Below are 26905 nucleotides of genomic sequence, written 5' to 3' on the forward strand. Positions count from 1 at the left end.
TTTTTTTTTTTTTGTACATCAAATCTCAAGTTTTTAATCCAGAGTCTTGATTCATGCTATCGTTCATGTAATTGTCGGAAGAGTCAATTTTATTAATATAAATTTACAAGTTTTGAAAAATTAATTATCCTAATGTAATTGGTTGCTCTTGAAATCCCTATCTTCTAAATCAATGATCACCTAAAGCTATGTTTTCCAATTGATATAAATTTACAAGTTGCTACAAATGTGCTGAACATAGTATATTTTCATTTATCATATTATCGTTTAACAATAGGAATTAATTTTAATACTTATTATCTGCTTAAATAATTTTGCTAAATTATTTACTAGTAAATTATTATCTCAGAATTTTCTCTGATTTGGTTGAAACAGGGAACTCGTTGATTAATTTATAATTCATTAATCCATCAGATTCTAAGAGGGGGTTTTGAATGGATTTGATCGTGAAATGACCATTTACTAGTAAGACAACTACTAGTTTGGATATGTGGTTGAAACAATATACTAATATTGTGCATAATCCGAGTGATGGTTTACTTGTTGATCGAATCAGTTGTTTACCTGATGAATTATTGATTCATATACTCTCTTTGCTGCCTGCCAAAGATGCTGTTGTTGCTTGCTTCTCATGTAAGAGGATGTTGCGTATTTTCCCTTGGATTACCAGCCTCGTCTTTGATGATTTTTCTACTCCTCTTTGTTTCTCTATTCCCACTATTGATCGTTACCCTATTTATTCTGAATTTGTCACTACTGTTATCCAAGCACATCGGTCTCAATATCTCACCAGGTTTAAACTTCATCTGAGCAAGGACTCTAAGTTAGCATGTTTGTGTCGGAGAAGATATATGAGAAGAAATTATATCTGTTATCCGGACTTGAAATCCACACAAATTAATGCGTGGATTACTTATCCGTTAAACTGTATCGGCCTCAGGGAGCTTGACCTTTATATTTACACAGGGAAAAAACTCAGTTACCAGCAGCAATATTCATGTGTGAAACATTAGAGGTGTTGAAGATCGATGTCAACCTCGGTCTTGATCAAGCTTACATTATGCCATCATTTCGTCTTCCTAACTTAAAGTTACTCCACCTCTGTGTTTCTTTCATTTCCGAGGATGACTTTGTGCCTAGGCTAGTTGCTAGCTGCCCTGTACTTGAAGATCTCACCGTGGTAGCCATTTATGACCATATCCATATTGCAAATATCTCTTCGCCTTCTCTTCGGAGATTGGATTTACATATATACCATACTGATACATATTTATATGATAACAGTGACATTGTGCTTATTCATACTCCTAACCTAGAGTATTTAAATTACTTTGATAATCTAGCATTATCTTAGGGCCTGTTCCGATTGACTGAACTCAGCTGAACTGAACTGAACTGAACTGAACTGAACTGAACTGAACTGAACTCAACTGAACTGAACTGAACTGAACTGAACTCAGCTGAACTGAACTGAACTGAACTGAACTGAAATGAATATTTTATAAGAGAAGGAAATTAGGAGCTAAGCTGAACTGAGCTGAACTGAACTGAACTGAACTGAACTGAGCAGAACTGAACTGAGCTGAACTGACTGAACTGAACTGAACTGAACTGAACTGAATTTCAACGGAACAGAACAGGCCCTTATTCTATCCCAAAGATGGGCTCTCTTGCGGAAGCAAGTATTAACCTTGGAAATAATTTGTTGGATGAATCAAAGGAAGAATCAGTTCAGCAAATAATTAACCTCATTAGACCCATGTCTAATGTTCAGAAATTATCTTTGTCTGGCTCGCTTGTTGAGGTTTGTTTCAAATTCTAATTTTTCTTTCCCTTCTACATTTAAAATACAATTGTATCTTATAAAATGTAAATTTAATTGGCTGCTTGTTATGGTTGAAGGGTCTGAGCGTTGTGGAGTTAAAGGATCAATTGCCTGCGTTTCGTAGCTTGAATCATCTAGAGTTGAGTCAGTATTATTTGACGTGTTGGGATAAACTGTTGTTGTCGTTTCTGAATCGTTCGCCAGTCTTAGAAACACTGGTTTTTCCACAGGTCAGTGTTTTTGTACTTGGTATTTATTTACATGAATGTAATGAATGTATGCAATGGTGTAACAATATTGCTTTGATTGCTGTCTCTTTTCCAGGGATTGATTGAATCACCATCTTTTGAAATTCAAGACAATGCTTTTTATATTACAAGAGAGTTACTGAACTTGGAACGCCAGTTTTGCAAAACAACGCTATCAATTATTCCTTGGTGTTGCAGATTCAATCTTAAAAAAATTGTTGTTAAGAGACTCTTTGGGGTAGAACGAGAGATATATTTGATCCAGTTTTTGTTGAGGCATGCATTAGTTTTGGAAGAATTGGTCATATTCCGTGCGGCGTCTCAACATTTAAATGGAGACCAAACGACACTTGAAAGCACATTACAGAATTTACCAAGGGCATCAGTCACTTGTTCAATTCAAGTAATCACAAGTCCTAGATGTTAACATTAGTCTGTAACGCTATAATTTATAACTACCTCTGATTAATATTTTGTGCAACATTTACTAAAATTTGTTGTTATACATTTATTTTTTTTCTGTGCTTAATGAGCCACAAAGCATATGATGACAATCTATTCCAATATCTCCCAAAGTTGGGGAAGTCTTTAACCAACTGATCTATCTTTCACCTTTAAAACTCGGAAGTTGCAAATGTTAAGCAAATGTGAACAGTATTTCTCCAAAGGAATAGTGACTTGCCGTTTTTGCCCTTGCTTTTATTATTATTATATTTTTTTTTTATTGTATTCCCCCCCTCCCCCCCTTTTCTGCTTGCCATTACCTTCCTTTTTCCTTTGAACTGAACCTTCTCACTCCATCTTTCCTTTATCTCATTCTCCTCCATTGAAGGAACTTTTATGTTTTCCTCTTCATTATTGATGCAGCTTGCGAGGTAATTTGTTTTTCAATAATTTCTTGAATATGTGCGTTAATTAGGGTAATAATGTGAGATTAATTAGGTCTAGAATTGGGTTATTTTTGCCTTGCATGCGTACACTCTACTCTTTGTATTCGGTTTTGTGTGTTTTGATTTTCTCTGAAGGTTAAGGAATATGAAAAGGTTGAAGAAGAAGTAAAGGAAGAAGTAACGAATGATGAAAATGATACAATAATGGCGGAAAAAGGTTCGAATTTGGGTAAAGAGGATGCGAATTTAGCGAAACAAGAACAATTCAACCTCGGACGAGTTGACTGATGGGTGACTCAGACAATGACTCGAGAAGATAGTCGAACAACTTCCCAGGACCGGATCCATGGTCTCCATTCTCAATGTCTAAATTCCATCTTTCACCTTTTTGTGTGATTTTTTGTTTGGATTTATGTTTATTTACTCCTGATTTTCTCTCTATTCGTTTCAAAAAACATTCTAATTAGTTGTTTAATCTGCATGCAAGCTTTGCAAATACCTGTTTATGGGTTTTGATTTGGAATTACGGGTTGTTGTAGGGTGAGGCGTGTATGAATGCTCAAGCAATCAAGAAATTTGTGGAGAAGAATAAAAAATCGGCGGCTAAATGTGTGAATTTAGCGATTTAGTGTTCGATTATTCATGCCCTTTCAAATGTGAGATGCATTGATTTGGAATTACGGGTTGTTGTAGGGTGAGACGTGTATTAGTGTTCTTATTTAGCGAATTAGTGTTCGATTACTACATGCATCAATGTGAGGTGCTTTAGAGACTATCAATAGGAAGTGAAAGATCTTGAGAGACTTGTGTCTCTTCTATGTCTACTCAACCAGTAGAATATTTGCCATTGGGCCCAAGCTCGACAACGGTTTTATCAGTTGGAGGAACAGGTTAAAAGAGAAATACCTTTAAAGGTTTACCTCATCTTGTAAGTGTTGTGATTTTTTCAGTGTCATTTTTTTTATTCTGGTGAACTGGAATTTGGTACTTAATAACATCAGTTTTGGCTTTAATCCTGTTGGGCTTTTGGCAGATAGAAAGCCATCTCTTACAGCAATAAATATGAAGAAAGTTATTGTAAAGCTGCTCTGAGGCATCATCCTAATAAGGTTTTAGCCTTCGCATTGCTGTTTCAGTTGTCATATTTGTATTGCTTGCAATTAACATGAATTTTGCTAATACAGATTGGTCAGTTATTGCAAGAGCCGAAAGTGGAGATGATGGCCTCTGGAATTGCGTAACTTTGTATAACCAAGGGTTTGCTTAGCTTTGTATATTTACTTACTTATTTTTCCTGTTTTCATGAACAATGAGCTTTTATTCGTTTGGGTTTGCCAACCTTTTGCTTTTGTTTTATGGGTCTTGCTTATTTTCAAAAAATATTATGTTCTTATTTGTGCTATGATATGATGAATAGAGATTAATAATTTTTTTATTGAGATTATGTTTAGTTTCCGCAATATATTTTGAATGTTGGTTCAATTGGAAAAATTGAAAAATGTTTTTCTTATCTTTTCTTTTCTCATAAATTCACTTGTACATCTGCTCTTGTTTGCGCTTTCCAGCCCGGTTTTAAGGCAGTAGAGAACAGGAATGAGGTTTTGATAACTAGAAATTATATCGAAAAAGACTAGGAATACCCCTGCCACAAATTCTTGCAGTATTGCTGAGAGAAAAGTGAGTTTTTGATGAACTCTTATCGTGCTGCAAGAGATGAAGGCAGGGGTGAACCTGATTTGTTAACCTGTGATCAACCTTCAAAGTTTGTGATGCGTAAGGCCCTGTTCTTTTCACCTTAAAAAAATAATATTAAGTAAAAATAATTTTAGTTCAGTAAAAATAAGTTCAGTTCAGTAAAATTAATTTCAGTTCAATAAAAATAATTTCAGTTCAGTAAAAATAAGTTCAATTCAGTAAAATTCAGTTTTCTTAAAAAAGAATTATAATAGAAAATCAGTAAAAATAATTTCAGTTTAGTAAAAATAATTTAATTTCAGTAAAAATAATTTAATTTCAGTAAAATTAAGTTCAGTTCAGTAAAAATAATTTCAGTTCAGCAAAATTAAGGTGAATCAAACAGGGCCTAAATCTTTATTTCAAGTTTTATGCAGCTCTTTTATTGACTTTATTAAGACGGTCTTATGTGAGTTCACTGGGACTATTGCTTGTTGAATGTTATTCTCAGATTCTCTTACTACACAGCCGGTACTGGAGGTGCTGGTCCAACAGTATTGTCGACAAGCTTTTTACTTCTCGGAGAAGAGGTTATTGCCTACAACAAAGGTTACTTTCTTCCATTTTGTTACCCTATTTTGTTTTACTTGGTTACTTAATTATTAGCATTCATCAAAGGTTTCATCCTATGAAGTCTTGTTATAAAATCAGGAGAAAAGGTCAAACTAAAGCCTTATAGTGGGATGCTTATTGCTTAATGTCGATTTTGGAGAAGGGATTAACAAGAGGGATGCATATTTGCTATGAGCTAAAAATTGTTCTCTTCTTATAATGTTGGAAAAAGTTATAATGTTTTTGGTTAGAAGAAAAAAGGTAATAGTTAGGGGGAAGGGAGTTGTAATCTTCTTTTAATTTCTTACCTAAATTGGAAAAAAAAATGAATGCCTTTTATTCCTTTTCCTTCTCTTCCCCTGATTTTACTAAATTAGTGCTCCTCATCATAATATTAATGGCAGCTTGCTGAACAATCAGTAATCTCAGTATTATTGCACGTAGGTTGAAAAATTGGCATTGCTGCGATTGATGCTTGATTATTTCTCTGCTTTATCTCCTAGCAGTTTTCTTGACAGTCCTATGTTCCGGAAGTATCTTATCCCTGTTTACTGACTTAACCTTGTTGCATTCATGGTCTTTCTTCTCTCTTGAAAGAAGGTTCAACCCTGGCTTATATGACCTCTCTTTGAGCATATTGATACATAGTTTTGGGATTTCGAATTAGTCAAATAAATTTGTGCTTATGAATAAGGCACAAAAGGATTGGCATAACAAATTAACAATACTTCAAACTACACTGACAAATGTTCTCACCTAGGTCTCATATATATATATACGGCCTGATGTTTCGATTATGAGACTTGTTTGAAAACAGCATGATGTTTCTTTTAGAACCAAAAGCTTACATGAATTTATTTTGGATACGCATCTGTGACACTCTGCTTTATACTTGCTGGGGTGTCATGTATACTCAATGCACTCTGTTATGCTGAGCTAGCTTCCCGTTTCCCTGCTGTTGTTGGAGGAGCATATCTGTATACATACTCCGCTTTCAACGAGTTCACTGCTTTCTTGGGTCTGTTTGAAGTAGGAAGTTTCAGATTTAGTCACCCTTCTATTGTAAAATATTATATTAGACTCCAATAGTTCAGATATTCTAATGTTCCATATATCATATATAGCTGGTTGGTCAGATGATCCTTAATCATATTCAGCTCAGGCCCAGCCTGCTGTACAATTCTAATAACACTAACTCATTCTTGGTGTTTCTTCTTTCTCATCCAGTTTTGATTCTAATTTGAATATTCCTAATTTTGAGTTACTGAATTTTTGCTACCGATTACTCAGATGGGGGATCAAACAAATCACCTGGGGTCTAAATTTGAGAGAGTGGTAGAGCAAATAAAACAATTGCAGGAAGCAGCTACTTCTTTGATTTCCCTGTCATCGAGAGAAGAGAAAATCCTTCAACAACGTGCTCTTTCACTCGATGCATCCATTGTGAAACTTCGTTCCTCCATCAGTTCTCTCACGATGGATGGTCGCATAGATGCCATGCTAGCTGAAAAGGTCTTCATCAATTACTTTATAGCTGAGCTGATTTGGTTGTTTTTGTTGGTTGTTGCTGTAATCGTGATTTAATTTTCATTTTCTTAGTGCAGCTTGAGGATGAGTTGAATAGAGCAAAATGCATTCTTGTTGATGGAGATGCTTCATCTTTTCTTGCTGGCAAAGTTGACAGTGCGTGTCATTTGTTTTTTTGACTTGGGATCAGCATTCGTTGCTAATTGTGGTGACTAATTAGTTTGGTCTTTATATAGGTCGGTTCTTAAAGATGTTTCTTGGTCCAATTAACGTGGGAACCATTAGGAAGGATGTGCAGTTTAAAGTCAAAGAGGAGTGAATAGCTACAAGGTTGGTTCTTTTTTGTTGATAACTTTTTTTTATCTTTATTAATTATTAATTATTGAATTTATTAAGCATTCACCGAACAAGTACATTAAATTGATTCTTTATAATATTAGTTTGGTTTATCTATATAAGTGCTCATGAAGTTCTGGGAGTACTGTCAGTGCTAGATTAGGGATTGCACCCTTCTTTTGGAACTGGGGAATGTCCGTGATGACAGATCTTCTACATCCAAAGGTAGATTTAATTCAGTTGCTGAAGCTGAGGCATTTGCTAAGAAATACAGCATGTATGTTGTTGGGCTGTTTGAGAATTTGAGGTATTTTCTGTTCTGTAAATTTTTCCAATTATGTATTTTTAGTCTTTGGTTCGGAGAATTTCGATGTATTATCATCGGCATTGGCGAATCTGTGCTATCTGTAATATGTTCCTCTGAGTTTGTATGCGTTGGTGTAGTTTATCTTGTGCTGACTGCAGTTGATTGACAAAGAAGTCAGTAATTTTTGTTTCAATATTGTGTAATGTGGTGCAAGACTGCGAGTTAGTGTAGTGTGCTGAATTATAGTAGATTTGATTGGATAGATATGCTCTGATAAATAAGGAGTATTATATAGTGAATAGGATTGATAGTTCGGAATTATGGCCTTGCATTGGATCGTTCGAGCGATGCTATTGTTTTTGGACATGTTTCTATGACATAGCTAGCTACTTTTGTTTTTATATGGATTGTGTTAGATTCTTATTCTGTTTATGTTGTATTTGTTCCTCCAAAATGCTTTGAATAAGAGTATTCTAATGATCTTAAACCTTTAGAATCTATTAAGTAGCAATGTTTGCTCCTTTTTCTTATTGTTGTTGGGTGCATAGGCATTTTTTGTGGAGCTCCACACTTCCACTTGGGAACATACAACATACAAGAGACCCACATTGACTATTGCACATTAGCGTTACTTCTCTAAGATGTTTGATGAGTCAATGAGTGCTATCGTTTAGACCATTACAATGACAAATGAAAGAAGCATAATATCTTATTACAAACTTGGAGTTAGCTCCAAATCTCAACGTATTCAGCACCTTAAGCTAAGAGTGTGTGTGTGTCCAATTCTCATGTGTTAAATACCACAACTTTTAATTCCAATAATTTTGTCAAGGATTGTGACAAAATGCTTGGATACAAGTTCTATATGAAACCAATATGTTGTGAAGTCCAACTTAGTATAGCTTAGGAAGTGCCTAGGTCTGGTTAATGTTCCTTTTAAAATTCAGTTGTAATTTGGAATTAGGATGATGTGCAATTAACATAAGAGCTAAGATGGTGCAGTGGTTTAAGTCAAGATTATGGAGTCTTGTCCAAATCAATCAGCACGGGATCAAACCCCCTAGCTGTTTATTTTTAGCCTTCATTAAATATAAACAAAGACAAAATTAAAGCAACTATAATTACTGAAATGCTTACTAAAAATGCTAATTGCTACTAAATATTAAAAAATGAATAAAAAAATGGAATAGCTTGCTTCAAAAATAAATTGTTTAAAGTTGTTTTATTACGCCAAGGTTTTCGAATTCTAGGATCAAATATCTGAGGTGAGTTTCCCTAATCATTTCTTTTGCTCTACATCAGATTTTCCATGTTTATAGATGTAGATAGTTATGCTAGCTGGAAGATGTATCTCTGTTGACCAACATCATATTTCAGGTATGTACATGGATGTGGGGTGATGGTTGTATAAGCTATGGATTTGGCTTATTAATATAAATCTCCGTATGTACATATATATATCTTTCTCTGTTGACCAACATCATATTAATTTGTTGAGCATTGATGAAAAAACCATTTTTTTTTTTTTTCACGCTGGCCATGTATTTTGATCTCTATGTACAAGCAAGATAAATTTTAAAGTAGTAAATTAGTATTGTCTCTTCCAGTTGAAATTCCTCCGGATGTAGTACCAATTAAGGCTGCACCAGATCCGCCAAAGAAGAAACGTGTCCCTATGGCAAGACGCGGCAGTGGGACCAAAGGTCAAAAGACTCGGCTGCTTAGTATTCACTTCAAAGTGAACATTACTAACGTGAATGTCCATTTCTTTCACTACAGTGTATGTTTCTATCTTCTATTGGCTATTATACGAGTACTATTAGTTTCAAAGTATTACTTACACAGGTCAATCTCATGTATGAGGATGGTTGCTCTGTTGAGGGGAAAGGTGTCGGAAAAAAAGTGCTCGATAGAGTGCAAGACTTCACTTGTTGCAGTTACTGTTACTGGTGACAAACAACCAAAAACTCAGGAAGATAGAATGGTGGTTTCAGATGACAGAAATTCTGCTCTTCAGCCTTCTTGGTTTTGACCTAATAGGTATCTCCTCTTTTTTTGGTTTTTGACTTTATAACTGTTTATGAATTTGGGGTTATTAAATTTTACATTTTTTTCCGATTCTTTTGTGAGGAAGATTTATAATTGCATTGTAACCGTTGTGCCAGTGTGCAATTGCTTTTACATATGGATACCAATATCGCTTCATTAAGTCACATTGTACTTATGATCTTTATGGGTTTGGTGATGGCAGCAATTCCATGAATTTTTGTCAAGCAAAGCAAGGCCGAAGCAGGGTAGCCCATCATGGTCATCATCACTTGGCTCTTGGTCAGATAGTTGAAGCTAAAGTTAATGTAGCCGAGCAGAAAAGGTTTGTGTTCGCTTGGACCTTTGTTGTCTTTATGCTTTAAAATTATTATTCTTTCTTTTTTCTCTATGTATCAAGGGATTCTGATTAGTTGATTGTATATATATTCTTTAATTTTAAGGGAATTTTTTCTTTGTCAAAATGAAAATTTGTATTGGAACTACAATTTCATATGATTATATAATTTAACAGCAGATACTTAATAGTTAGTATATTATGTCCATGAATACATCCTTGTCAATGTTGTCAAACTCTTTATCTAAGTCGCTACTATCAATTTTGCCTCATTTGCGCTACTCATCAGATGAAGGAAGTTGTAAATCTCAGTTGGTTCGTCAACCAATTCAATTTGTAGGATATAAATAGTGATCAACAAAACTGATGAGTGAGTTAACAGGTATTTAATGTAGATATTCAAAGACACCCACATGTGATCATAAATATAGGAGAAAATAGTTCTTTTGTATCCTATACATAATCGAACTTGACACCAGTACCAATAGCATCACACATGATTTGACAATCTTTCCAACATGACATTTCTCAGATGCTTTACTATGACATTAGTTAATTTAGTGTGTAAGAATCTAATTAGTGTCTTGTGAGCAATTTTTTGGTCTCCTTTTTATTACTTTGTCGACGACTAATGGAATAGGAATAAATTAGGGTCAATAAAGACCCTAGATTCAACTGTTTAGTAATCACTTCAAAGTGAACATTACTAACGTGGATGGCCATTTCTGAAACTACAGTGTATGTTTCCGTCTTCTATTGGCTATTACTTGAGTAATATTTGTTTCATATTATTGCTTATACTTCTATATAACTTACACAAGTCAATGTCATGTATGAGGATGATCACCGTGTTGAGGGGACATGTGTCGGAAGAAAAGTGCTCGATAGGGTGCAAGAAACATAAGAGACTTTTTAAAACACAAGTGAATGGAGGTAAATAAATATATTCTTATTGTTCTATAACTTACACTAACATTTTAGTACTCTTAATCTTTTCATGAAAGCATGTTGCAAATTGGTTTAATATTGAATTCAAAGTCTTTATCAAATAACATACCTAAATTAGCAAGGGAGAAGCCTTGGGGATCTAAAGACAAAAGATAGGAATATGTTGGGAAGCTCAGCGTCAATCCGTCAATATTCCAAGATGATTATGATTTGAACCAAGGCCAATGTTAACTAAGTTATGGTATTTTTGAAAAATTTGACAGTCTTGGGTTCCATAGTAATCTAATCCAAACATTGAAAAGCATAAATATCCATATCTCATGGAAAATTGGCATGGAATTGTGTAACTAAATTTGAATATATTGTTCGTTTCTCTCAAATGTAATATTTTTTAGAGGTTGAAATTGATTTCGAATTTTGTACTTTGTTCAGTGTTTCTTGATTGTCTGTTTTACTCCCTCCGTCCCCCATTGATAGTCACTTTTGTTAGAAAATCATGGGAATTAATAAACATAAATAAAAAGTAGCAAAAGTACATTGAAAAAGTATATTTACATTGAGTATGGCAAAAAATAGAGAGAGAAAGTAATTAAAGTACATGGGAAAGTAAAATTTACATGGAAAAGTTAAATTTGTATTAATATTTTGGCAAACGGGAGAGAATTTTGGTTAAAAAAAATAATATTAATGGTACTTGAAAAAAGCAAATGTGACTAACATTTTGGGTCACAAAAAATGACAAAAGTGACTATCAATGGGGGGAGGAGGGAGTAATATTTTTAAATTAGGGGGGGTGGGGAATTTTCTATGTTTTTTGCATGCACTCTGTAATAATTAGGGAGTTCAAGGATGAAATTGATTTTGAATTTTGTAATTTGTGCATTGTGACAAAGCGATATATTAAGCGATATATATATATTGAGTTGGAGAAAATATGTACTTTTTTTTGGTACTATCTCCTGCACTTTTGTAAGACATTTTGGTACCAAAAAATTAGTTTATTAAGAGTATTAAAAAAAAAATGAGTGTATGATACTTTATGCTTTTGTATTCTTGTATTACTAATTGGTTATAAGTATTATTTTAGAAAATAAATTTGCATTTTTAGATTTTGCAACATTTGTAATATAAAACACAGTTATAATTAGTAAAAGCATGATTCTATCCATCAAAATTATCACCACGCGTTTTAATATAAAATTAAGGGAAATTATCAATGGTACACCCGAGCTTTTGACTTTTTTCAATGGTACCATTACTATATTTTTTATTATCAACGGTACACCCGAGGTTTCGACTTCTTAACTAGTGTGATTAGGCTGCTAATGAAACGTTAATAACATTCTACTTATATAGATTTAGGTCATTAAATGCATAAAATGTCTTAGATACCCCCTTTTTTTTTTAATATTTCCCACCAACTTTTCCTTCACAAATTCAAAATCTAAGCACTATTTCCCACCAAAACAGGTAATTCTCCATCTTTTATATAAGCATCCGCCACAGTACATCTTCATTCTCAACACCTCCCTTATTTTTTATTTAATTTTTTGGTTTTGATTATATGGGGGGTTCTTCTGGTTTGGCTTTTCTTCTTCTGGCAGCAAGATTGGAAGGGGCATGTGGATTAGGAATTATTGTTGTTATGTATTTGATTTTGATAGTTGTTGCATTAAAGTGAAGTAATCTGTGTTGGCATTTTATGATATGTAATGGAGTTTCGGTTAAAGTACTGAAATAGAATAAATTTGGTTAAAGTATTGTTACTTATTTGGTTAAAGTATTGTTACCTACTTGTTGCTTCACTCCCAACAATGCCTTCTAACAGAGTGTTACCTGCTGGCTGCTGCTATGAATGCAAGAAAATCTCCCAATCCTGTTCTTAGATAAGCAAATGAACCACCCGCAACAGGAATTTCTACAGCAAATTCTGTGTAGCTGAAAACAGAAAGCATTGCGGAGAAACCTGAAACCAAATAAAAAGACATGACAGTAGCAGGTTCATCATCATCATGAGCTTCTTTGCCTGTTAGAACAAAAATTAATGATATAAATTTCATTTAATTTGAACATATTTCCACCTGTAATAAGGCAAAATTGAATGAAAATTTCTTTGAAACCCAAACATTGTCATTTCCATACCAATATTAATCCAAGTACTAGGCTTACATAAAATTCTGACAGTAAACTAAACATAGTTTTAGCAAAAAAAAAAAAAAAAAAAAAAAAAAATTAACAGAAATGTTGAAGGTGGTAATAGTATTTTAAATAACAAAAAAACTTGCTAGAAGTTCAAACATTTCAGAGCTATTCAAACTTGAGATTCTGACTGAGATAAGCTAAGCTAACTGGCTGACTCTGCAATTGTGAGGCTGTTAGAATTGTCTGAGTAACTTCCTTAGCTGACTTTGATGCATTGGATTGATCTCTTACCCTTGGATTCTGTATCACAACAGGCTCACTTGCCTTTAACTCCTTCCCAGTGAGCCCCCCTTTACATGTTCTTGAGTTGTGTCCAAAGCACCCACAGTTAGAACATTTCACGGTCTTTGATCTTTTTCCTGGTTGTTCTTCACCTTCTTCTCTTCTTCTGTTCCTACTAGGTCTTCCAATCCCCCTCTTCATCTTTGGTGGCTCTATAATTCTCCCATCTTCACTTTCTGGCCACTGGTCTTGATCAGGAACAGGGTTTATTCCAACACTGTAAGCTTGCTTGTATGTTTTAACTGAGTACCACGAACTTACGTACTCATGTGGATCTAACTTTCATCCACTAGTGCTCTAATTGCATGCCGACATGGGATTCCTAATAGTTGCCAAGCCCCACATGAACATATTCTCTGGTTAAGACTTAGGGGGAATTGAGACTTTCCGTCATGTATTTCATATTCCCCGGGCTTTGACTTATAAGCCTTGCAAGTTGAGCTAGCTTTGCCAATTGCCTTCACTAATTTTGCAATCTTCAGGCATATGTCATCATTTTTCCAACTCATGGCATTTTCATGTCTTGTTGCAAGCCTAACCATGCATACTCTTCTGATCCCTACATTGGAAAATAAGAAATTGGTTTAGTTAAGATCAAAATAATTGGTAACTACAAGAATAGGGAAGTATTTTGACATACCTTCAAGTAGAGTTAACACAGGTCTGCACCTGTCTATCCTAAGTGTTGAGTTGAAGCTTTCAACAAAATTTGAAGTATTTGAGTCATTGCACACATTGGGATCAAACTTGTGCTTGCTCCACTTTGATTGCTGACCCAAGTCTGCAAACCATTTCATCACATCATCCCCTCCTTCCTTTTGAAGCCTTTCCATGGCCTTCCTAAAGGTGAAAAATGAAGTGGCATTGCAAGCCCTCCAGAACAATATTTACATAAGTGGACCAGGGAAAGCCTTTTTGTAATTCCTACTCAAATGCCTACAGCAGTATCTCATGTCTGCTTCAGGCCACACTTGAGTCAAAGCCAAGTCCACTCCCTAAGACAAAAAAAAAAAAAAAAAAAAAAAAAGTGATCAAAACACTTGTGTAATAACAATGAATAAAATGAAATTAAAGGTTAGGCTAAATTTTTACCTTCTGCCTATCTGAAATTATTGTCCAATCCTTCCTTGAAGACTCTTTGACAATGTTTAGCAAATGCCAGAAGAAAAATGACCAGGTCTCTTTATCTTCTTGGCCCACTATGGCATAAGCTATTGGAAATATCTCATTATTTCCATCTAATCCAACAGTTGTCAGAAGGATACCTCCATAGTTTCCTTTCAAATGTGTTCCATCAACACCAATCAAAGGTCTGCAACCCCTAAGAAAGCCCTTCCATTGCCCAGTGAATGAGATGAATATGCTACTGAATAACAGCCTCCTATCTATGCATTCTGTCTGAGTCCAGGCAACAAATGCTTTTGACTCTGGGTTAGTATATTTCACAACTACAACATACATTGGCAACTTAGCATAGGACTCATCATGTCCCCCAAACAACATATTAATGACATAATTCTTCAACCTGTATAGAGTAGTCTGCTTCATATAAACACCAAATCTCAGAAACAACAATTCATTTAAAGCCTTTCCTGGAATGTTAGGATTAGCTCTAATGTCCTCCATCACTTTATTAGCTGCCCATTTCACATTACATATAGGGTTATATGTCTCTAACCCCCTGCAAGTATGAACATTGGGCCATATCTTCTTAATAGCCCAGGTTCTACCATCAGGCAACTTGCTAGCATGCAACCGCCAACCACAAGCCTCAGAGTAGTAAATAATAGTGTATCTTTTGTTGTCCGCAGCCTCAAAATTAATAGCAAACCCCTCCTGAACAGCATAATCCTTAATAGTGTCCTTAAAATGTATCTTGTCAGTGAATATCATCCAAGGCCTTAACTCTATTTTGCCGAAATCCCTTTCTTCATACAACTCTCCATTTTTATACAAATGCTGGAAATAATCATCATCATTATCATCATCTATGAAACCATACCATTGAGAAGGTTTCCAGTTATCCTTCACCTTAGGAACTTTCTTTACTCCCTCCAATTCATCTGCAGGAACTGGACCTGTAGGTATTACCTCACCATCAGAATCTGAACCCTCATTTACCCCTGATGCAACATAGTCATCACCACTCTCATCATCATCATCATAATCATCATCATCCTCCCCACCAGAATTAAAACACACCTTCCTCCTAACACTGACATTAGTAGGCTGAACCTCACTCAATGTATTAACAGGTTGCTTCTTAATACCCTTCCTGAAGGCAGTGCTTCTAGGAAGTCTTCTATTAAATACAGAGGATGAAGTTGGTTTTTTAGCATTAGGGTCAATCTCAGTAGGTTGGGAAGCAGAATCGTTTTGCTGAATTGTTTCAATGAGGGAGATTCTAGGGCTTCTCCTAAAGGGTAAGGATTTAAATGTTGTGTTTGGTGAGATAGGAGAAGGGGGTAATTTCTCTCCGGCCCCTGCGTTACATGGTGCCTTCCCCTTACTTGATTGCCCCTTACTAGACTTCCCCCTTTTCCCTTTAGAGCTATATATCTTCTCTAAAGACTTTTCAAAGGCTTTCCTACCTTTAGTGTACTCCTTACTAGTTTGCTTAGCACTCTGATCCTCAAATTCTGCTTGTAGTTCTGGCCAAGTATAATCAGTGCTAATGTAAGGATCATCTTCCTCTGTTGGTAGGTCATCAAGTGAAGTGGATTTAGGATTGCTATTCCTCCTAGATGTTAGTTTATAAACTACAGATTCTAGTATTGAAGGTGGTAGTTGATGTTGATTGCCAGGTGATGATGGAGGTGGTGGTGGGGGAGGAAGATGAGGAGGAGGAGTTGGGTGACCACCTGCAACAACTTGTTTGTTCCTGAACTCAATTACTAAGTCATTGATAAAATCTGGTTCCTTAGCAGTGCCAACCAAGATGCATATTATGGGGTCGTTAGGGAAAGTTCTAAACAACCTAATTAAGCCATCATCATCTCTAATAGGCCAATGTTTCTTTTTATAGGCATAATTAAAGGTTGGGTTCACAATATCTACTGGAGGATCCAAACTACGTAATCGATCTTCAAATTCAATACACAAATCCATTATGTTACACATATCAACATCTACTTAAATGTCAACATCATGACCCTTATACTGAAATCTCAACACTTTTTTATCATCACTCATTCTGCAAAATCACAAAAAAAAAACCTAAAATCTTTCAACATGCACCAAAATTCAAACAAAAGTAGCAACATGCAGTTAACTAAAACACCTAACACATCCACAATACCTCCGGCAGCAGTCAAGCATTGTAATTCCAACAAAATACTAATCACTTATACCAAAATTCAACCAAATTGCATAATCCATACCACAATTCAACCAATTTTCATAATTATACCAAAATTAAACAAAAATCGCACGATCCTACCTAAAATTCAACCAAATCGCATAATTCATGCACATAATTACACTAAATATTGCAAGATAATCAAAATAGTTGAATATAATTTGCATAATCATGAAATTCACATAATTTCGCAAATATGTAAAACAATTACTCAACATATACGCTCGAAACAGGAAAAACATACAACCTTTTTGCTTTTATTTAATTGTGGAAGTGATACATACCTGATGATCCACACTTATCCCCCTTTTCTTTGCTTGTAATTGAAAGATTTCTTGCCAAAACACCCTAACTATCTTCTTCTTTAATTCAACGCAAGAGAGATGATTGAAACAGAGGTGAATGCAGAAGATGGGAAGTCCAATCAACATAAATACCAAAGGAAGGGATTAATTATGGAAGGAGTAAACATGGGCACGGGCACGACTCCGGCACGGCACGGCGGCCCACCTGTGGGCCGTGGGCCGTGCCGTGAACAAATTTCTGGAATTTGGCACGGGCACGGCACGTGGCACGCCGGGCGGCACGGTGGCCGGCACGTGGGCCAGCACGCAGGCACGACCCGCCGGCACGGCACGTGGCACGGCCGGGCACGGCACGGCACGACACGAGCCCGCAAGGCACGACCCGTGCCAAATTACCGTTGGAAAACTAGCCGTTTTTGTCCGTTTTCAAACAGCGATAAACGGCTAGTTTTCCACCCCATTTCCCACCCAAATTCCCTATAAATACCTCATATTTTCCTCCAAAATTTTCACAATTCATCAACTCATCTCTTCTCTCTTATTCTCTAATTTTCTTACTCCCAAATTCTCAATTCTCAAATTCCTACAAATCCTACAATCTTGCTCTCTTTTGTGAAAAAAAAAAATTCCTACTTTCTTAAATTTTACATTTTTACTATTATTACTTTTATTAGTCTACTACCAAAAAAAAAAAAAATTGTTATATTTACATTCGGGAAATTATAAATTCGGGAAATTATAAGTTCGGGAAATTATAAATTTGGGAAAGCATTGAAGCGTCATTGTAAGATCTAACTCAACTTTATTTTAATTTGTTATTGTTAGTTGTTAATCTTGTTATTATTATTATTATTATTATTATTATTATTATTATTGTATTCTTGGAAGTTGGAACTACTTAATTATATAAAAACTACTTTCTATTTTAATTGTGGGTTATTTGGATTGTTGAAATCTGTCTAAGGCGGGACTTGGGCTCTGGACAACGTCGCTCCTAACCTCTCCTACCTGGGATATCATTGATCCAAGTAATCTACTATTATTATAATTATTTTTAAAAATTTAATTTATATAAAAACTACTTACTAATTCTTATTGTTATTGTTATTATTATTGTTGTGAATTGTTATTATTATTGTTATTGTTACTTTGTTATTGTTATTGTTATTTGTATTATTATTATTATTGTTATTGTTACTTTTATTGTTATTATTATTAATTAATCATGGCATCAAACCCGAACGCTTCCTCCTCCTCTAGAAAAGCCAAGTCAAAACGTAGGGAATCACCAAATCCAAACACTTCAATGCCTATGCCCCCCCCCCTAACATGCCCTTTCCCTCCCCTAACATTCCCTTTCCAAACACTTCCACCCCTTTCTTTCATCCCCAAAACACGGGAGGGCAAGAACAAATGGATGATATGGCTCCTTGGACCCAATTTCAACAAAGCCAATTTCAACAACATGAATTTCCTTTTCCTCCTCCTTCCCAAGGTAGCCAAACACAAGCCTCCGGGTCGAGTGAACCATCCACCCAAATGCCCAACACCCAAAATCCTAACATATTAGAGTGGTGTACCGAAGAGGAATTTGCTCAAACCAAAAGAAAGAGTGAAGTTTGGTCACGTTATCAATTAAGTAAAAATGGACAAAAAGCCAAGTGTCGGACTTGTGGTAAAATTTTCTCGGCCGATACCAAGGGAGGGACAGGACACCTTAGTAGACATACAAAAAATGTGGTGGACCATCTAGTGATCCAACCCAACCCAAAATTTCTCAATTCCATCCACAAGGCTTCATTTACAATTACGAGAGAGATAGGGATGAACTTGGGAGAATGATTTTACATGCGGAACAACCTTTTCTTTTCGCCGAAAATGATGCCTTCAACAACTATATTAACCGAGCACTACAACCAAAACACAAAAAAATCTCCCGAAAAACCGTTCGATCTGCTGCCATGAAGAGTTATCTAGAGTACAAATTGAAATTAGTAAATGAATTAGCTAATCTTCCTAGTAGAGTTTCTTTAACCGCCGATGCATGGGATGGTGGTTACGGACTCCACTATTTATGTGTTACTTGTCATTGGTTAGATAATGAGTGGTTGTTACAAAAACGCATCATTCATTTCAAAATGCTTGAATACCCTCATACCGGTCTTAACATTTCACATCATTTAATGGAAGCCATTGATGCATATAGTCTTAGGGATAAAATCATGTCTATGACTTTCGATAATGCAACTTCTATGACATATAGTGCGAATTTGGTCAAATCCCAATTGACTGATGTTATATTAGATGGAGATGCACTTCATGTTAGATGCATTTGTCATGTTCTTAACTTGTGTGTGAAGGATGGAACACAAGCAATTGGTCCATTTTATCACAAAAATAAGGAATGCTATTATGTCTATTAATAGCTCTAACATGAGATATCAAGAATGGAAAGGTTTTTGCAGGCAACAATGGATAAAAACCATAAAAATAGCACCGGATTGTCCAACTAGGTGGAACTCCACCTATGAAATGTTGAGTCGGGCAATCTAGTACAAGGTTCATTTAACACTTTTTTATAATATGAAATTTCCACAATGTGCTTTACTAGAAGATGATTGGGTTAATTGTGAAAAATATATGCAGTTTTTACAATTACTATATGGTATGACACATTGTTTTTCTTCTGTATATAATCCTTGTTCTCATTCTTTTCTTAGCAATGCATGTTTACTTGCACAACTTTTTGCGGAACACCGATCTCAACATGTTTATCGTGGATATCTTCCATCCATGGAGGAAAAATGGCGTAAATATTACACAGATATTCCTATGATTTATATTTTTGCTTCTATTTTAGATCCTAGGCAAAAATATGATGACACCTTTTTATTAATTGATATTTATTATAGTAACATGAATTTTGAAGATGATGTTGAAACTTTTAAAAATAAGGCGACTAATGATTTTTTTTCTTTATATAGAGTTTATGAAAGTAAATATGGAACCGTGTCTCGATTTGCCCCTTCTCAAACATCCAAAAATGTAAGTAAACGGGCCAAAGGTTTATTTGCACAAGCTGCTAACATGATGTCCAAGTTTTCAGGTACGGAATCATCATCAAGTAAGAGAACACAAAGCGATGTTTCGAAGTTGCAAATGTACTTAAGTTACGACTTCATGAAAGGCATGGACGATGAAGAGAAGTTTGGCCTCGACATCCTCGATTGGTGGAAATCACAAACCGTGAAACATCCAATTTTGTCGGCAATGGCTCGTGATATTTTTGCTATCCAAGTCTCCTCCGTTGCCTCCGAAAGAGCTTTTAGTGCGTCGGGACGAGTTTTAGACGATAGAAGAACAAGACTAAAACCCGAAACACTTGAAATGTGTGTTTGCTTCAAGGATTGGTTGGATGCCGAAACTCGTTCTCAAGATCGTACTTATGCACAAAACGACGACGATGAAGGAACGTCAACTTCTTTTAGTTCTCATACTTCTCAATCAACTCAATTGGCGGATGAACTTGAACCTCTAGGAGACGAAGACGAAGACGAAGACGAAGATGAAGACGAAGGCGAAGACGAAGACGACCAATAATAATTACATGATTACATATTTACATTATACACTATTGTATTCTTTTTGTATTATCGAACTTCGTATTCCGTATAATAAATGAAGTTATTCAATATTCATACACTATTGTACGATTTTTAATTATCATTACTTATTTTGTATTATTGAATTATCGTACATTCGTACCGGCTACCGTCATATAATAAAATAAGTTATTCTTCAATTTTTTGTGTTTTCGGATTATCGCACTCGTATTTTTTTTTTATTATATGCATTGTTGTTTTTTGCTAAATTAATAAAATTATTTTTATTTGTTTAAATAAACTTAAACATAATTATTAATTAGATAAATAATTTATATAACCTAAATTAAAATAAAGTTGTTCAAAAAATGAAAACAAAATATATTAACATTAACATAAACACAAATTAATCACATATATTAAGTTGTACTAAAAAAATATATATCGTTTAATTCGTTTTTTTCATTTATTAAAAAAAAAATGTGGCACGGTTTGGCCCGCGGCCCGGCACGGCACGGCCCGCAAGGCACGTGGGCCGTGCCGTGCCGTGGGCTGGGGTGTGCCAATTTCAGGCACGGCACGGCACGGCCCGCCACGAAGCCGGCACGACACGGCACGACACGACCCCCTCCCCGGCACGGCCATGCACGGCCCGCGGCGGCACGGGCACGGCCCATGCCCATGTTTAGGCAGGAGGATATATGAGGTGTTTTAAAAAAAAGGGATATTTTAGACATTTTATGCATTTAATGACCTAAATCTGTATAATTAGAATGTTATTAACGTTTCATTAACAGCCTAATCACACTAGTTAAGAAGTCGGAACCTCGGGTGTACCGTTGATAATAAAAAATATAGTAATGGTACCATTGAGAAAAGTCAAAAGCTCGGGTGTACCATTGATAATTTCCCTAAAATTAATATCCACACCCAAAGATATTGAAAGAAACAGAACAGGCTACTCTCGGTGCAATTAAGGGCAAAGCAATAAGCTTTGAGGAGGAACTTGATATTAGTGCTAAGTTACAGGCTATCAAACAGGAAAGGAAAGCAAGCGTGGATCACTCATATTTCGCAATGATAATTATAATGATCTCTAGGATTGAGGAACAACGCCCTTATTATTATACAAAGTTACTAATTATGTACTCCCTTTATTGAGACAAGAGAAAGCGAAAAAAATACCCTTTTTTCACCGATTGAAAATTCATTTTTTTTAAACAAAGACCGTAATTTACTTCATCAATCTAAGTTACAAAATTAAATAACCCGAAATTTTTTCCATATCGATTAACTCTAAACCTATCTACATAAGTTTATTTCACTACTAGATTGATGCAAAATTATATCCTTCCTACACTACTAATTACATTCGACACATTAATAATTAAAATCCGCATGAAGTTCGGGAGAAAAATATTACATTCACCAAACTAATCATAAAACATATACACATTGCCCCTTTATATCTCTCGGCTTATCTTTATCTCCTAAAGTATCACTTTTTATAATTTTCCCTCTCCTAAAGTATCAAAAAACTAAACCCTCAAAGCTTTTTAAAGTCTTCAAAGCCTTTTAGAAGATGGATCAAGGACAAGTCATCTATTTAGTAGCATATTTAATATAAAAGTTCAACATTATGATAAAATCATGTTATTTTCACAAGTAAGTATTTTTTTAATGTTTGTACAACCATAGGAAGAGTAAGAGAGATATAAAGATAAAAGGGGGAGAAAGAATTAGAGAAAGGAACCGGAAAATTGAAAGGTTGGAACAAAGAAAGGGAGAGAGAGAAAATAGTCGAGAGAGAGAGCGAGAGGGAAGTCGAAAGCCACAGAGGGAAATTCACGAGAGAGAGAAGATAGGCCACGAAAAAAGAGAGAGGTTTGGTGAAAAAGAGCGAGAAAAATTGGGGAAGAGGAGTCGAGAGAAAAGAGAGAGAGGGATAAAGTGTAACCTATAATATTCAAAGACTTCTATAGGGTGGCACAAGGATAAGAAGGATTAGAAATTTTCGAAGCTTTACAAAATTTTCAAAGCCTTTTAGAAGATGGATCAATTACAGTACAAGTCATTTAATTAGTAGCACATTTGACAAAAAATTCAACATTATGGTAGAAACGTGTTAAATTCATGAGATAATACTTTTTTATTTTTATTTTTATGTTTGTACAACCATAGGGAGTGATAGAGGAGTAGGGAGAAAAGAGAGAGAGGGATAAAGTGTAACCTATAATTTTCAAAGACTTTTATAGGGTGGCACAAGGATAAGAAGGATTAGAAATTTTCGAAGCTTTACAAAATATTCAAAGCCTTTTAGAAGATGGATCAAGGACAAGTTATTTAATTAGTAGCACATTTGACATAAAATACAACATTACGGTAGAATCGTGTTAGATTCATGAGTAAATACTTTTTTTTTAATGTTTGTACAACGATAGGGAGTGATATAAAGATAAAGGGGGAAGAGGAAAGGAGCGAAAGGAACCAGTAAATAGAAGGGTTGAAAGAGAGATAGAGAGAGAGGGGCCAAGAAAAAGATAGTGCAGCCAAAAGACATAAAGGGCAATTCAAAAGAGAGAGGGGATAGGCCAGGAAAAGAGGAAGAGGACGGGAGGAAAAGAGCGAGAAAAATTGGGGGAGAGGAGTCGGGGGAAAAGAGCTAGAGAGAGGGTTAAATTTCAACCTATACTTTTCATAGTCTTTAAAAGGATGAAACAAGGATTAAAATTTTTTGAGAATTTTTAAAGCTTTTTATAATTTTCAAAACATTTTAGAAGATTGAACAAGGACAAATAATCTAATTAGTAGCACATTTTGCATAAAAGTTCAACATTCTGGTAGAATTGTGTTAGATTCAAGATTAAGTACTTTTTTTATGTTTGTACCACCATTGAAAGAGAAAGAAAGATATACAAATAAAGGGGGAGAGAGAAGTAGAGAAAGGGACCAAGAAATTAAATAGAAGGGTTGAATGAGAGAGAAAGAGAGAGAGAGAGAGAGAGGAGGGGGGGAGGAGGCCAAAAGAGACAAAAGGCAGTCAGAAGACATAGAGAGAAATCTTAAAGAGAGAGGTGGTTCGCCAGGTTAAAAGAGTAAAGCCAGGAGTAAAAGAACGAGAAAAATTAGGGGAAAGGAGTAGGAAGAAAAGAGATAGAGGGATGAAATACAAACTATTATTTCAAAGCATTTTAGAGGATGCAATAAGGACAAAAAGGATTGGGAATTTTCAAAGCCTTTTAGAAGATGGATCAATCATTAATTTATTGTTTTTCAGTTGTTTTAAACTGCAAAGTCTATTCTATTAGTTGATTGTTGACTAACAATGGAATGGGACGAATACATTCCAATAACCGATAGCTAATTTTTGGAATCCTCTGGTTTCACCGATCAAACGCAAAGTCAACAAGTTAAGGAAGTAAAGAACTACATGTTCATTATATTATTGCATATAAAGAACAAACTGATAATATCAACACCCGATATATTCCATATTGAACTAAAATCATTCTAATATTTTCCATAATCAACTCAACTTTACAAAACCTAAAATCATTCTCTTCCCAAAAATACAATAACGAAATAAATCTTTAACCGAGAAATTCGAAAAACAATATCGACATCCGATATTTTCAATATTGGTCGATCGCGCGCTTGCGAGCGATGGGACAACTAGTTTATACAAAGTATTGGATAATACTAATACATAATAGAATAAGATGCTCAAAATTATTCATTATTGTTTTATAGAGTCCATACTTTTTAGTTTATAGTAAATCTAAATTCTTATCATGTTACTTTGATACCAATGCTATTGATCTAATTAATTTTGACTTGAAGAAGAGCAAACCAAATACGTAGTAATACCTTCGTTTCTTATATTTTGGGTAAATTTACTAAAAGATCTTTACTTTAATCCAATTAACACATTAACTAAATGTTATTAAAATATTTCCTCAAAAAAAATGTTATAAACATATTAACCCAACTTAATTAACCCTCAATAAGAACACTAACTCACATTCTCTCTCATTCTTTACAGCCACATCCACCACCCACTTACAAGTTGCACTTTAATTGACCACTTTAGGTCGGGTAAGGTTTAGTGACACTTGTCACCTTGAGATTAGCCATTTGTTGTTTTACTTTAATCACGTGCAATTTTGAAATATGCACATTTCTTTTTCTTTATTTTTTTGCAAATAAGGAAAAATTAGATTTTTTTTTTTTGGACAATAGCAAATTAACAAAAAGACAACTAGAACTCTAAATTAGAAAATAACACCACAAATAGAAAAAAAAATAGAAAATAACACCACAAATTTCACAAAAATTGGATTATAACACCACAAAAATATCAAACTTGTACTATAACACTTAAAAAAACCCAAAATTGTAACGGAATTTTGGATGTAATCCGTTAGTGGGACCCATCAAGTACACGTGTCATTCATTGGTTAATTTTAAAAAAAAAGAAAAATTAAAAAACCCCTAAACCCTATCCCAGCCACCAGCCCACCGCCGGAGACCCCACTACCGCCGAAAACCTTCCTTCACCAGCCATCACCCCCACCGCAATCACCCCCACAGACACCAGCCCCCTCCCTCCCGCGTACATCAAAGGAAACCACCACCACAAAACCGACGAAAACAACAAATGTCATTCGCCTCATCGCAAAATCGATAAATCTAGGGCTTCAAAGCTCGATTTCTGTCAGTTTGAAGGTGAGGGATAAGTCTATGGTGGATTTTGGGGAGGGGGCGAAGGGCTAGGTGGTTTTTTTTGGAGAGGGGGGGGGGGGGGGAGGGTTGTGGTGGGTGGGGGTGATTTTTCGAGGAAGGGGGAAAGGGGTTTGCGAGGGCTGATGTTGGTAAGGGTGATGACCGGTGAAGGAAGGGTCTCCGACGGCAGTGGGGGTCTCTGCGGTGGAGTCACGACTGCTGGTGGATTGGTAAATGTAGGGAATAATTTCAAGCATCCCAAACTTGAACCCCACTTTGATCATACACTTAAACATGGTGGCGTCCAAAGGGAAGGAAACGAGAGCAAAAGAGTCGCCAACAAGTTTAAGGAACTTGTAAACCGTTCACATGGTGAAGGTTACACCCCTTCACAAAATTTTTTTTATTTGACAAGAAACAAAAAAAGGTGTTTTCACTTTTTAGTTGTTAGTTTCCAAAATTATCATGATTTTAATAAATTTGACTTATTTTTTATTCATTAGAATACATCTATCATATGATTTTGGAAACCAAAAAAAGAAAACCACAACAATGCAGCATTCCCAACATTGAGCAAAAAAATGCCCATGAGTAAAACTTTGGGTGAAGTTAAAACAAAAATGACTTACATCAATGAGAAAAATGAAAATTGCTCATAAGATGAGCATTTTTAAAGATGAATAGTAACCATATATATGTGGGGTCCACAAGGCAAGTAAAAAAAAGAATCAAAAATAATATAGTATAGAAAAATATAAGAGGGTATTAGTAAAAGTAAGATAGAAGATGTAGTAGAGAGAGTTTTTTTTTTTTATCATTAGTGGGATAAAAATATGATCACAAAAATGCTCATGAGTTGGAAGAGAGAAAAAGTGGGTAGAGAGAGAATGAGGAACCAATTTTTGCTCATAGTTGATAGTGCTCTAAGGGTTTGTTTGATCACAAACTATTGGGCCAATCAAGCCTGACCAATAGTTTCATCAGTCCACCCATAGTTTAGTGCGGCAGCGTTTTGGTGGTGCGCGACTTTCCTACTTCTCTTCCCCTTCTCTTTCTCTATCCTTCTTTTCCCTTCTCTGTCTACCTCCTGCGATTTGGTGGTGCGATTGCAGGTGTGGAGTTTGCAATTTACGAGATTCGGCAAATTTTCATTTGAATCCACCAACGTTAACCTTAATTGAGGTCGCAGGGGAGTTCGATGGTTCAATAGCTACTTCAATTGCTGGAGTTCGCTGCATCAATTGCTGAAGTTCGCTGCTTCAATTGCTAGAGTTTGTTGGTTGATGCGATCGCCGTCGACGTCCTTCATTTGTTAATGGAGAACTTCTCCGTCGACGTCCTTCGCTGCTTCAAATAAATGAGTTTGTTACTTCAATTGCTGGTTGCTTCAATTGCTAGGACATCCTCTGTTGCGTTCATTCTCTTTCGTCAACTTCTCTTATTCTCCTCCTGTCCACGTGGTAGCTGCGGCTGAAGTGAGATCAGGTTTGATTTAATGGCGGAGATAAGGTTCAATTTGCAGCCAAGTGATATCTTTTCATGTGTGGAGGTAAAAATGCAAATGGGGTATGATTAATTGGATATATGACATGGTTAATTGAATAGATGATGTCATTTATTTCTTGGCTGATATCATTTATAAGTTAGATGATATCATCTATTAGCGGGATGGTATTGATCGAAT

At 35.4% G+C, this 26905-nt stretch overlaps 3 protein-coding genes across 17 annotated transcripts; all 3 read left to right on the forward strand.

Moving 5' to 3' along the window:
• The first annotated feature begins 997 nt into the window (after window positions 1-997).
• LOC145643057 (F-box/FBD/LRR-repeat protein At5g22660-like) lies at window positions 998-1354 on the forward strand. The gene has a single exon (XM_081694218.1). The coding sequence runs from the start codon at window positions 998-1000 to the stop codon at window positions 1352-1354; it is 357 nt and encodes a 118-aa protein (XP_081550344.1).
• Window positions 1355-1356: 2 nt separating this feature from the next.
• Window positions 1357-2687, forward strand: LOC145556133 (uncharacterized). Its single transcript, XM_081617790.1, has 3 exons — window positions 1357-1804; window positions 1903-2055; window positions 2150-2687. Exons 1-3 carry the CDS (start codon window positions 1661-1663, stop codon window positions 2498-2500), a joined length of 648 nt encoding a protein of 215 aa, XP_081473916.1. The 5' UTR covers window positions 1357-1660; the 3' UTR covers window positions 2501-2687.
• Window positions 2688-2820: 133 nt separating this feature from the next.
• Window positions 2821-9935, forward strand: LOC145641868 (uncharacterized). 15 transcript variants are annotated; one of them, XR_014115572.1, is made up of 10 exons: window positions 2956-3327; window positions 3503-3891; window positions 4001-4072; window positions 4148-5246; window positions 6540-6761; window positions 6854-6932; window positions 7013-7419; window positions 8722-8796; window positions 9027-9459; window positions 9671-9935. XR_014115572.1 is itself a non-coding variant. In XM_081692877.1 (8 exons), the coding sequence occupies exons 5-8, from the start codon at window positions 5136-5138 to the stop codon at window positions 7093-7095; spliced, it is 495 nt and encodes a 164-aa protein (XP_081549003.1). In that variant the 5' UTR covers window positions 2821-2948; window positions 3117-3327; window positions 3503-3891; window positions 4001-4072; window positions 4148-5135; the 3' UTR covers window positions 7096-7477. The 15 variants fall into 15 exon arrangements, 8 of the variants coding, with proteins under 8 accessions (XP_081549003.1, XP_081549000.1, XP_081549001.1 ...); XR_014115575.1 differs by lacking the exon at window positions 8722-8796 and adding an exon at window positions 8797-8862; XR_014115571.1 differs by having other exon boundaries at window positions 8722-9459.
• Window positions 9936-26905: the final 16970 nt, after the last annotated feature.

Source organism: Chenopodium album, chromosome 8, assembly GCF_948465745.1.
Source record: "Chenopodium album chromosome 8, dcCheAlbu1.1, whole genome shotgun sequence".
Lineage (NCBI taxonomy): Eukaryota > Viridiplantae > Streptophyta > Magnoliopsida > Caryophyllales > Amaranthaceae > Chenopodium > Chenopodium album.